This window comes from Triticum dicoccoides, chromosome 2B (genome assembly GCF_002162155.2).
Source record: "Triticum dicoccoides isolate Atlit2015 ecotype Zavitan chromosome 2B, WEW_v2.0, whole genome shotgun sequence".
In the NCBI taxonomy this organism is placed as follows: Eukaryota; Viridiplantae; Streptophyta; class Magnoliopsida; order Poales; family Poaceae; genus Triticum; species Triticum dicoccoides.
The window spans coordinates 108671707-108684843 of record NC_041383.1 but is presented as its reverse complement, the minus strand read 5'-3'; the positions used below and the strand labels follow the sequence as shown (position 1 = coordinate 108684843).

At 49.8% G+C, this 13137-nt stretch overlaps 1 protein-coding gene across 1 annotated transcript; it reads right to left on the bottom strand.

The window, feature by feature from the left end:
- Positions 1 to 3890: 3890 nt before the first annotated feature.
- LOC119360596 (phosphoenolpyruvate/phosphate translocator 3, chloroplastic-like) lies at positions 3891 to 10084 on the bottom strand. The gene is made up of 9 exons (XM_037626162.1): positions 9758 to 10084; positions 9545 to 9667; positions 6662 to 6805; positions 6481 to 6566; positions 5789 to 5867; positions 5569 to 5688; positions 5412 to 5480; positions 4058 to 4184; positions 3891 to 3967 (listed from the first exon to the last, which is right to left on the bottom strand). Exons 1-9 carry the CDS (start codon positions 10082 to 10084, stop codon positions 3891 to 3893), a joined length of 1152 nt encoding a protein of 383 aa, XP_037482059.1.
- Positions 10085 to 13137: the final 3053 nt, after the last annotated feature.

The following is a 13137-nucleotide window of genomic DNA, read 5'->3' as shown; positions in this document are numbered from 1 at the left end:
GCAAGCCCCCTCCCTTGGCCGCCGCCCCCCTCTAGATCTCATCTAGAGGGGGCCGGCCCCCTTCCCCCTTCCCCGATAAATAGAGGGGCGAGGGGAGGGCTGCACACAACATCCAAGGCGCAACCCCTCCCCTCCCCAACACCTCTCCTCCTCCGCTAAGTGCTTGGCGAAGCCCTGTCGGAGTACTGCCTCTCCACCATCACCACGCCGTCGTGCTGCTGCTGGAGCCTTCTTCTTCAACCTCTCCTTCCCCTTGCTGGATCAAGAAGGAGGAGACGTCATCCGCTCCGTACGTGTGTTGAATGCGGAGGTGCTGTCCGTTCGGCACTTGGTCATCGGTGATTTGGATCACGGCGAGTACGACTCCATCATTCCCGTTCTCTCTCCTATCACTCGTTGCTTAGATGAACTCATAGATGGATCTTGGTGAAACCGTAGGAATTTTTTTATTTTCTGCAATGTTCCCCAACAGATGTCCCTCTTGTTCTCATGCTCATACAAGTGGGGAAAGAGCCTCCCTTATAAACAGGTCTAACTCTCTGTAAACTAGCAATGTGGGACTAAACTTTATTTCCACCTCTTGCCTTGCACGAATGGGCTGCGTGAGCCTCTAGGATTTATTAGGAATTTCTGAAACTGCTATTGGGCTAGGCCCAAAAATAAACAAAATTCCAGCAGGATCTTCCTATTCGTAAACTAAGTGCCAACTACCAACATGGCAATTTAGGACTTCATGTTGGATGTTCCCTCTTTAAGAACTGATCAGCTAAGGCCTAAGGCTATAGGTATATGAAATTAATATAGTACTGCATTTTTCATTTGGATATATTGAGTGTCTCATTCTTCTGTTGCATAATTAGAAGTAAGATGCTACCCTTATTAGTTTTTTCAACCATTATATCATTGCATCATGATGCTTTGCAAGATATAATCTATGAGACCATATGATTTATATTCAGGTGGTATCTGTTAGCTTATCATGATCGTTTTTGAACATTGTCATTTTAACATGAACTGACCCGGATCCCCTGCAAGTATCATATCATATTATCCATTGGAGGAATCTTTTATTTTAAAATTCATCACTATTTTTGCTATTGCTTAATGCATTTTTAGCTCTCGTATATTTTTGGTCATCTCGAGCAAGAAATTTAATTTTTGTTGCAGCGTCCACCTCTGTGGTTTTCACAATGGCAACGATACATGGACATTCCAAAAGCAATTGCGCGGCAGGCCACTGTTGGATCCCATGCTGTCAGTGTTGGGGAACGTAGTAATTTCAAAAAAATTCCTACGCACACGCAAGATCATGGTGATGGCATAGCAACGAGAGGGGAGAGTGTTGTCCACGTACCCTCGTAGACCGTAAGCGGAAGCGTTATCACAACGCGGTTGATGTAGTCGTACGTCTTCACGACTCGACCGATCCAAGCACCGAACGTACGGCACCTCCGTGTTCAGCACACGTTCAGCTCGATGACGTTCCCCGGGCTCCAATCCAGCAAAGCGTCGGGGATGAGTTCCGTCAGCACGACGGCGTGGTGACGACGATGATGTTCTACCGGCGCAGGGCTTCGCCTAAACTCCGCGACGATATGACCGAGGTGGAATATGGTGGAGGGGGGCACCGCACACGGCTAAGGAACGATCCGTAGATCAACTTGTGTGTCACGGGGTGCCCCCTGCCCCCGTATATAAAGGAGCAAGGGGGGAGGTGGCCGGCCCTAGGAGGGGGCGCGCCAAGTGTGGAGTCCTACTAGGACTCCCTAGTCCTAGTAGGATTCCACCTCCCTTGTTGAAGTAGGAGAAGGGGGAAAAAGGGGGAGAGGTGGAAGGAAAGGGGGGCCGCACCCCTTGTCCAATTCGGACCAGAGGGGGGCTGCGCGCCTCCTTCCTTTCGGCCTCTCTCCTCTATTCCCGTATGGCCCAATAAGGCCCATATACTCCCCGGCGAATTCCCGTAACTCTCCGGTACTCCGAAAAATACCCGAATCACTCGGAACCTTTCCGAACTCCGAATATAGTCGTCCAATATATTGATCTTTACGTCTCAACCATTTCGAGACTCCTCGTCATGTCCCCGATCTCATCCGGGACTCCGAACTCCTTCGGTACATCAAAATTCATAAACTCATAATATAACTGTCATCGAAACCTTAAGCGTGCGGACCCTACGGGTTCGAGAACTATATAAACATGACCTAGAACTATTCTCGGTCAATAACCAATAGCGGAACCTGGATGTCCATATTGGTTCCTACATATTCTACGAAGATCTTTATCGGTCAAACCGCATAACAACATACGTTGTTCCCTTTGTCATCGGTATGTTACTTGCCCGAGATTCGATCGTCGGTATCCAATACCTAGTTCAATCTCGTTACCGGCAAGTCTCTTTACTCGTTCAGTAATACATCATCCCACAACTAACTCATTAGTTGCAATGCTTGCAAGGCTTAAGTGATGTGTATTACCGAGAGGGCCCAGAGATACCTCTCCGACAATCGGAGTGACAAAACCTAATCTCGAAATACGCCAACCCAACATGTACCTTTGGAGACACCTGTAGAGCACCTTTATAATCACCCAGTTATGTTGTGACGTTTGGTAGCACATAAAGTGTTCCTCTGGTAAACGGGAGTTGCATAATCTCATAGTCACAGGAACATGTATAAGTCATGAAGAAAGCAGTAGCAACGTACTAAACGATCGTGTGCTAAGCTAACGGAATGGGTCAAGTCAATCACATCATTCTCCTAATGATGTGATCCCGTTAATCAAATGACAACTCTTTTGTCCATGGCTAGAAAACTTAACCATCTTTGATTCATGAGCTAGTCAAGTAGAGGCATACTAGTGACACTATGTTTGTCTATGTATTCACACATGTATTATGTTTCCGGTTAATACAATTCTAGCATGAATAATAAATATTTATCATGAAATAAGAAAATAAATAATAACTTTATTATTGCCTCTAGGGCATATTTCCTTCAGTCAGCACTCTATCGCCACCTTTTTTATCCCTTCGAGTGACTCCTCATGCACCCTTCTCCTCCACAGTCGGTGCCCAACGGAAAAAAATTCTGTGAGACCAGGTCTCACGGGTTAGCAGGTGAGACCCATCCTGATGGATGACACGTGACATTCACAAATCACAAAGCATGTACCCCACCCCCACCTGAAATCAGGGGGGAGAGATTAGATGCTTTGTGATTTGTGAATGTCACATGTTATCCATCAGGGCGGGTCTCACCTGGTTTATATGAGACCTGGTCTCATATAATTTTTTTCCGTGCCCAACTATATTCCTCTTCCCTGCCTTGAGATCTTAGCTAATCTGTTTTGTTAAAAAAATCATGTAGGTTTAGACAGGGTTGGGTTGGCTTATATATCATAGGCTTGACTAAGTTAAGAATGCTTGAAAAAAATACTTGCAAGAGCAACAAGCTAGGTGCTATGAATTTCCTAGCTGCAATTCCAGTGGAGGTGATTTTTATGGATATTGGTTGTTCATATCTGGTTCTACCTTCACACATACATGTCGTTTCATTCAACGTACTTGTGTGATACAAGTCATTCAAAATTATATAACTTTTTTTTTGTTTTCCTACAATGTCTAGATAATACAATCAGATCAGTTATGATACAAGTTGTGTTTTTCTTCACAAAGATTTTTGCACTTCATATGCCCTCATAATCATAGAGAAAGATAGTGCATACTAGCTCCTCTACAATGGCTCTACTTTCAATCAGATTAAATTCCTCTTCAAGGGCTAATCAATATATGGGTTAGATTATGCAAATTTACTCCAATATTTGGTATGGATATTTCTATTATTCTATCAAAAAATAGACGAGCCCGACAACGCGTCTAGTATAAACTATTTTTATGCAGCATTTGTCTTTGATTTTGCTTTCTTGAATCTAGAGTACATGAAAACACCGAGTAGAGGCAGACCAGTTCCTGCAGATAAGGATATATTTCAGACACAAATAAACATGAGACTGAGTTATTAGAATATAAAAAAGTAGAATCGGTTGGTTATAAAGTTACCAAGGACATTTATAGGTGAAATTGGAGTTCTGAAGAAGAGAACATATGATATGATGACAACTCGTTTGAAGAAGTCTGCAAGAGAACGGGTTACAGGTAATATTCTGGCCAATAAACTATATGAAACCTGCCACAAAAACAAAGTAGAAACTTTACTACAAGTAAATAAAGGAAAATTTAGATAGAATTGATGGTAAATATCAAACATGAAAAACTAAAAAGTGGTAATAGTTGAATTTCAGGTCATGAAACTTAATATGCACGACCACTCGTCCAACACCACTGAGCATAGAAACCGGTTGATCATGGTGATATAAAGCTTCTACAACTACCAAGAGCATCTCTAATCGAATTCTTAAATTTCTTAACTTCTCAAATTGGTATCTTTTGAGGAGTTAAACCAAACCTAATCGAAGCCTCAAACTTATAGCTCAAAAAATTGAAGAGTTAAGTCTCGAAAGATTCTTTTTGGCTCAAATTTGAGTGAGCAACACCACTTCTCCTCAAAACTCCTTTGTGCTCTTATCTCACCGGAAAAATGACTCAACCAGGGACAAGCCGCCAAATTTACCCCTGCCCCTTATAAATTTGGCCGCCGCCTCTCAAATCGCCATGGTGTGCTGCCGATCGTGGGCCAAGAGGTGGGGTGTCACCGCAGCGGACGTTATTCCCATCAACTCATCATCGTTGGACGATGACTCCGACGATGAGCGGAAGGCGGCACAGCTCACGGTGTCCATGTCGAGGGAATTCGAGGAAGGGGAGAAGGAGGCCGAGGAAGAGCAGGAGGGGGGCGAGGTGGAGGAGGAGGGTGGGTAGGCGACGGATGAAGCCAATACGAGGGTGGCGCCGGTGACCACATCCTCTTCTCATGGGAGGTGGCAGAGCGGGAGTACGAGTGTGCGTTGCTTGACGACGAGGAGCACCTAGAGGCGAAGGAGTAGAACGCCCGACACGGAGGCGGCCGTCTGGCTCGCCTCCGACGCCGAGATGGTGGAGGTCAAACAAGCATTCTTGCAGTCCATCGTCGACGAACACGAGGCAGATGCCAACCGCCGGTACTTGGCCGAGGTGGATCGCGAGCACGATGTAATCTTCGAGGAGGTTGCCACCGCCAACTGCGATGACTCCTGTAATGCGCCGGTGTCATGGCGGGGCACCCACACGTTGAGACGTCCAGATTCGACAAGCCAGCGTTGATAAATCCTGACTCCGACCCATTTTATCTTTAGTTTAGCTCGAAGCAAGTGCTGCCTACTTTAATTATGAACAATGTTGTGGGTGTTATGAACTACTATTATGTACAATTATGCCCTATGTGGTCTTAATTGATCCTTCGTGAAGATTGACAAACCTGTTGGTAAAAATGGAAACAAGTGGCCGCAATGCCCGCTTTCAGGCATAGTTCTTGAAGATTTAACCCCTACAATAAGGCATAATGTTTGATATTTTGTTAGCCAAAAAAGTGCCAAAACAATTGATATCTACTTTTGCAAGCTAGCAATACTCACAGTGCTCCGTAGGAACAGCGGGCTAAACTTTATGCCCTCTAGATATAGCGTTAACGGGACCGAACACAAAAATGACATGATAGTCATAATTGAAAAGAGATTTATATAGTCCAATTTTTCCTGTAAGGAAAAATTATGTGTGAGGAGAATGTGCTTCATGATATTTCTCATGCTTCTACGATGTGAATATCCAATAGAACAAAATAAAGTAGCAAGTCACCTCTTTATCAGCAAGAATTTTCTTGCTGAAAGCATTTCGCGATTGGTCATTGGAATCCCTGGCACTGCAAAATCCTATCCTGTTTCTCCAACGTACTTACACAATTAGTATACATGATGGCAGATGGCTGTGCTTAAGACCACGAGAAATAACTCAGTTGCCAAAGCCTGAAGTACAACCAATGTTTTGGATTGCAAAATACTCCCTCCGTTCCTAAATATAAGTCTTTGTAGAGATTCCACTAGGTGAACTACATACGGAGCAAAATGAATAAATCTACACTTTGAATGCATCTATGTACATCCGTATGTGGTTCATAGTGAAAGCTCTACAAAGACTTATATTTAGGAAGGGAGGGAGTAGAATAAAAATTCCTGCATTAATTTAGCTAAACTAATTGGAGCTTTAAGTTGCAACCTAACAAGTGTCTATCCAAAGTTCACACCTTACTTCCCATTTTAGAATGTTTTGAGTGATACATGCGTATAAGACTAACCCGATTGCCAATAATGTGAACCACTATTATTTCTTTCTTTCCAGAGTGGCAGTGAATAAGATTGACTGAACTAATGAACAGTGTGGTATATACATTCTAATATAGCTTGCAAGATGTGAAGAGGGTAATAACAGAGCCAATTTTCCCCCAATCTTTTGACACTGGAATTTAAGAGATGTCAAACATTGCAACTAACCAGTTGAAAGAAATTTCAGTCATAGATGCCAGTACAACTCCACCAACAACCGACCCGAGAGAACCTAATACAAGTAGAGAATGTGTCTGCAAGAACATAACAATTAAGAACAACATATTCATCTCTTTCTGCACATTTTATTACTGGGACAGATAACATAAGAAAGCTTGACATCAAATACCTGCCTGAGCAACAAGACGGAGAGTGGAACGGCGTTCCCTGCCTTGATGGTGTGCGTGAAGGAGACCGCCACCTTGCCCAAACTCATGTTGGCGAAGACAATGGCCATCACGTGTATTAGCGCCAAAGGAAGGATCTTTGCGTACTGCACCGATAATTAGAAGAGTAACCCAGTCATTGCAAACTTGCATTACTTTACTTGACATGACTCATGAACATGTTTTTTTTTTGTTTTGCGAGAAAACTTCAGATCTACTCATCAATTGCCAAGGTAGTATAAAGAACACTAGAAGTAAAATTTACATCTAGGTCCGTAGACCAGCTAGCATTCACTACAAGCACTAGAGCGAGCCGAAGGCACGCCTCCGTCATTGCCCCTCCCTCGTCGGAGCCGGGCAAACATTGTTGTAATAGACAGTCGGAAAGTCGTCGTGCTAAAGCCTCATAGAACCAGCGCACTAGAACAACAACCGCCGCCGATGAAGAGAAGTATAGACCGAAAGGAACCAACCTGCAAACACACAGACGTAGGCGAACGAATACCGGATCCAGTTGGTAGCATATGATTTGTAATCATCCACTGCATTATCTCTAGAAGAGGCTTCTTGTCCTCTAAGTCATGTACTCTATATAAACCGCCTCAATACAATCCATCATATTCCGTCAATTCTTCTCTCTCTACTCCTTTTACATGGTATGAGACTAATCATGGTCCAAAACCCTAGCCGCCGCCGCCACTTCCGCAACGCGCCACCTCGGAGATGTCGATCTCCATGATCTCCACCGTGGCCGCGCAACCCGTAGCAGGATTCATCCGCCGATCTGCGATCGGCTGCCCGCGTGAGTTTTTCCGATCCCTTGATCGGCTTTCTCTTCGCTAGGCACTTGGCCGGTCTTCGGTTTTTAGTTCGCCAATCATAGAACGGATTGCGTCGCCCACTGCCCGTCGTCCTCTCGCGCCTCGACTCCGACAATGACGTCGAATCTGCACCAGTTTGTCATCAACGGCGCGGCAAGGCTCAACGCGCCACACAAAGGGACGACTTCATGCGCCGCTGCCAGCCGCTCTTGTGTGCATGGTCTCCATCGCCGACCCATCTTTGTCATCATCGCCCGGGACATCACCGACAACATCACCATCGACTTCGATATGCACGTCGTCCATGACATGACACGTACATCACCGCCATCAGTCTGATCAATCAACCCCGCGCATGTCTTCGCCAAGCACGTTTCCGAGCACGCGCCTACCACCAATCAAGCCACGGTATACCGCCGCGTCATCCCTTCGGACCGCAGCATCACTGCCCCGAGGTCCTGACCATGTCATCCCTTCGGACCGCAGCGTCGCCGCCCCGAGGTCCTGCCTGCGGCTGCCCTGACCCGTGCGCCATCCCTGTCATCGACCCTACGGGCCGTCGTGCTGCGACACGCGGTCCACGTCGCTACCCCGAGGTCCTCCCCACGGCTGCACCGACCCGCGGGCTTTGTATTACCCCTTTGGGCTGTAGTGCCGCGTCACCTGGTCCACGCCGCCGCCCTGAGATCTTCCCCTCCCTTGTGGTCCCGACATGCACGCCGCCGCTGTGTTGCCCCATCGGGCCATGGCGCCACGGCACGCGGTCATCTTCGCCGTCCCCGGCTCCCACCATGCCGCCTCCCTTGGCGCAGGGTCATTACCGTCCGCGCACGGTCTTCATCACGTGTTGGGTTCTTCCACGCCTACTTCGTCACCGCCGCCGCACTTCTATAGGCGACCTGCATGGCAACTCCTCGTCGTCGCAGGTCTCGCCAACTACGTCTTCACTAGTCTAGGCGTCCAACATGACCACTTCAGGTCGCTGCTGGTTTTGTCGCCTTCGTCCACCACGACGTCCTCGCCAACGTCATCTCGTCCCGGACTACTTCATCTACTCGGACAACCGGGACTGCACCGTCACTTCTCTCTCTTAGCCACTCTGTGCCTCACAACAGTCACGGCCTCCTCTTCTAGTCCCTACGACAATGGCACACATGTTATGATGGTCCCTGCCTTTGCACATCGGCACTGACAACATCCGTACGTGCCTTCGTCCCCAACGCGTTCCCGAGTCTGGCAAGCTTGGATAGGCGCCTCGTCTTCATTGGCATCGGCAACGACACCCTCCTCTACACATGTGTCGATGGTGTGACCGTCGAGTTCTTCTTTGCATACTCGATTCTGGAAAAACCAGAGTATGGCCTCGTCCCCGACGTGCGTCTGGTACTAGCACAACTATGGTCGCATCTTGTCCGCGACGACTCGGGTTGCTTCTCCATCGGCATCGTTTTCCTCGACGACTGCCTCAACGCGCCTTCGTCACTCTCTTTCGCACTATGTGCCTACGGCTTCATGTGTGGCTGCCTCGACACCGGCACCCGACCATGACATCGACCACGGAGACCCCTCGCACGGCTACCTCGACCGCGGCTCTGCCACCCACGCTCTTGGCTTCCTCGACTTCGGCACAAAGGGCTATCATCTCACTGGAGCAACTCGATGGGCTTCCACTACCGTCAACGTGTCCATGACGTGACACCGTCCGTGGCGCTCCCACTACGGCTGTGGGGATGTTAGCCCGTCGGTTTCTCTAGTCTAATCGTCAGCGACGCTCCTATTGTATGTGATGCTACCGCTACGACCGTGTGGGAATGTTAGAGTATCTAGGCATATTTCTGTATTTGGTAGCATATGATTTGTAATCATCTTCTGCTTTATCTCTAGAAGAGGCTTCTTGCCCTCCAAACCATGTACTCTGTATAAACTGCCCGAGAGGCTCAATACGACATCCATCATATTTCGCCAATTCTTCTCTCTCTCTATCGTTCTACAAACTGGAAAGATCAATATTTATCCTTGTGTCACCTGTTGAAGGGAGAGCCTTGGTTTGGGATGCAGGTTTAGCAGCCAGATGAGAGTGATGAAGAAGGAGCTGAATGCGAAGTGGAAGGTGGTGATGGTGTATGGGAAGGGAAATACTCTCTGAACCTGTGTAGCATCATCATCAGTCACATGCATATTGGAATAGGTTCAAGAAATGATTCCCAGAGGAGGAGAAAAATGGAGATAAGTACTGACCGGCTTGTTGTAAATATTGAAGTAGATGTTCAGGACGCACAAGACGAGGATCATGGCGCCGAGCTGCAGCGTCCGAGGAATTCCAGCGGCCTCCGGCTCCACGGCTCCCTTCGCCGACGGGCGACGCCGCCACGAGGCCGCCGCCGTCCTGCTCATGGAAGCCCCGCCCTTGCCGCCGCCTGGGTGTAGATGTGGTGAGGAGCAGGCGGCCCCTGGGAATGCGGAGCAGGCGGCGGGACAGCACGAAAGAGCGACGAGGAAAGGAACGCCTGCAGTCCAGGCCTGTGGAAAAGTTGTAACGTCGTCCGGTTCCTCCGAGGAATACATTTTTGCACCATTGGGAACCCTCCACTGAAGCCGGCCGGGCGGCACTCCGCATGGGACCTACGTTCCTTCGTCGCATCCATGATCATATCGAGGCTAGGAGCACCATGCACTAAATACAAGTGCTTCGTCAAAGGACGCATGTTTCAACCATTTTTCTTATCTGTTGCATGAACAGTTTTTGGCCGGCCTGGATTATTGGTCAATCAAATCTAAGCGGACCTTTTTCATAATATACTGAATCAGATAGAGATTCAGGCGCAACTCGTTCACCGATCAACATGTTCGTAGAACCCTATCGAATTGGCGGTCACACATGGCTTATCCAGTGATTTTCTTTTCTTTTCGAGATTGATTGTCCAGTGGTTTGAACTAATTATTTTAGCAAGTCACGCTCCAAAATTATTCAATCTCTTTTTTAACATCAAAATTAGTCAATCGCAATCATTAGTTAGGCATCTGATTAGGCCGGCAGTCTCCGCTGACGTCCATGAATAAACCGTAACCATTCTGGCTTAGCTTAGCCCTCTGAACTGCAAGGAGCAAGTGCCAAATGGCGTCCGAAGATGGAGGCCTTTTTAAAATTCTGAAGAACATGAACTTTCGAGCATCTCCAGCCGCGGCCCCAACAGGACACCCCCCCAGCCCCCCGGCCCAGTCACGCCCCAGGACCTTATTTAGCGCCGGTTTGGGCCAAATCTAGAGCCGGCGATCCCGAGCCGAACCCAAGTGCCCGGGTGTCGCCTTGGTGCTCCGACAGAAGCGAAAAGGGGTGTGGGGCCGCTCTGTCGGCGAGAGGAGGCCCTTTTCCCGCCGTTTCCTCCCGCTTCCCCCCTCGGCTTCCCTCTCATTCTTCATTCCTCCCGCCAAACTCCGCCTCCTCCCTTCCAAGCCGGCCGCCATGCTGCCTAAGAAGTATGTGTTCTCCCGCGCCACGACGAATACCACAGCCGCCGCCGCCGCCTAGCCGAAGCAGAGGAAGCAGAGGGCCCGCCGTCCAAGCCCCCGGGTATTACCAACGCCGACTGGAAGGCGGAAGTGCAGCGCCAGGAGGCCGTCACCGCCGATAGGCGCAACAGGGCCAAGAAGGCCCGGGAGAGGGCGACGCTCGTGGCGGCGGCGGCGGCGGAGCAGGCGGAGCGCTCGGCCGAACAAGCCGAGGCGGCTCGCGCGGGGATGATGAATCCACCCGGCGGCCACGGCTCGCACGCGGCTTGGAGCCAGCAAAGAGTCGGATCTCCGGCCGGCTTCTCATCGTCGCCACAACCATGGAGTTGCACGCCGTCGCCGGGCTATGCCGATGGCGACGTACATGGTGGGTTCAACCCCAACGTCACCTTCCCCCATGGGCGCCTGGTCCAGCGCACGCCCTCGCCCGCGTTCGCCGGCGTGCAGTACCCTCCATACACGTATTCGCCGCCGGACTACGCATCTTCCCCGACGCCACCTCTTTGCCGCGCCCAGCTGGTCTACTCGCAAGCCTCCTCATCGCATCTTGGCGACACCGAAGCGACGGAGGCCGACATGGAAGACATCATCGTAGCCGTCTCGACGACAGCTTCACCCGGGTTCACTACCCAAGACGGCTCGATTGATCTCGGCGACATGGACGGCGAGCTCGACTACAACAAGGAAGAGCCGGAGGAGGAGGAGGAGGAGGAGGAGGAGCCGGCGCAGATGAGGAAAGACAAGAAGAAGAGGAAACGAGCGGCCAAAACCAGCGAGCCACACATCAAGTGGGCGTCCAACGAAGATGACTGCCTTGCCGAAGCGTGGAAAGTCGTCTGCCTCGACCCGATCACCGGCATGAACCAGAACATCGACACGTATTGGTACCGCATCAAGGCAGAGTTCGACGAACGCAAGCTCGTCGACCCCTACTTCAAAGGCATCTACATGTAGCCCGGGTCGAAGGCGATGGCGAACCATTGGGGGCTCATCCAAACGGCGTGCAAAAAATGGCATGTGATCGTCGAGGAGGTCAGGCCTCATCCAGAGAGCGGCACCAGCGTTGAGGATCAGGTACAACACGCCGTCCACTCCTTATCCTTTCGCCATGCGCGCGCCCATGTGCGCGCCCGCGCCGACTGATGTTCGCTCTTCGATGCAGCTCCTGCGCATGTTCGCCATGTACCACATCGACAACAGCGACCAAGAGTTCAAGTACCTCCACGTCTTCAAGTGGATCGACAAGTGCGAGAAGTGGGCGGATATCCGGCGCACCCTCGCCAAGGCCAAGGAGACGTATAAGCCGGACGCGCCGACCTCGGGCGCGGCCGATGGGCGCCTGGACGGCAACAAAGGGGACAAGAAGGCGAAACACGCCGAGTCGGCTGCGCACGCGTGCAAGAGTCCACCGAGCATTGCCTCGCCGACGCCAAGACCAGGGCCGCCCTGCGAGAAGAGAAAACCGAGGCGTGGTGGGCTGATTTGATGACGAACAACGCCGTCAAACTCGACTTGCTCCGGACCAACGTCGCCGCGAAGAAGAGGAACAAGGACCTGGCTTTCTTAATGGGCGGCGCTGACATGCTCCAGAGCGGCGACGAGAAGCTCAAGGCGTGGTTCCTAGCGAAGCGCGGCCTTATCCTGAACCAGATACCGGCGACGCAAACGCCAACTCCCACGCCGACGCCAACGCCACAGCCCAGCCCGAGTGATGATGCCGCGACGCCCAGCAGCACAGAAGCCGCGCCAACCAGTCCAGAAGCCGCGCGCCGACTCCTCCCAGCCCGAGCACGCCCACGATGACGCTGGAGGCCGACTGTGACGCCCGGGTATTTAAGCTACAGTGAACCTCTGCTAATGATGCCACGCCACCTTTATTATTGTTACTAATCTCGCGTTAGTTCGAAACTGGTTCGGATTCAAAATTCAAAATTTAGCAAACAATAAAGGTTTTCAAACATTGAAACAAAATTGTTCGGAGTGTGCAGTTAAATGCCTAGGTAATTATAGTGCAGAAAACACCTTTTTAGAAAGTGCCTAAATACATTAAAATGAAATAAAACAAAACAGAAAATAAATAAAAAGAAAGGAAAAGAACCAAATAAAAA

Bases quoted from the DNA above. Each gene is read 5' to 3' on its own strand.
- LOC119360596 (XM_037626162.1), bottom strand. From the start codon at position 10,084: ATGTATTCCTCGGAGGAACCGGACGACGTTACAACTTTTCCACAGGCC. The intron at 6,806-9,544 runs GTGACACAAGGA...TTATCGGTGCAG, and splicing joins CAAGGCTCTCCCTTCAACAG to TACGCAAAGATCCTTCCTTT. The intron at 4,185-5,411 runs GTTTGTCAATCT...TTTTTGTGGCAG, and splicing joins GTTTCCATTTTTACCAACAG to GTTTCATATAGTTTATTGGC.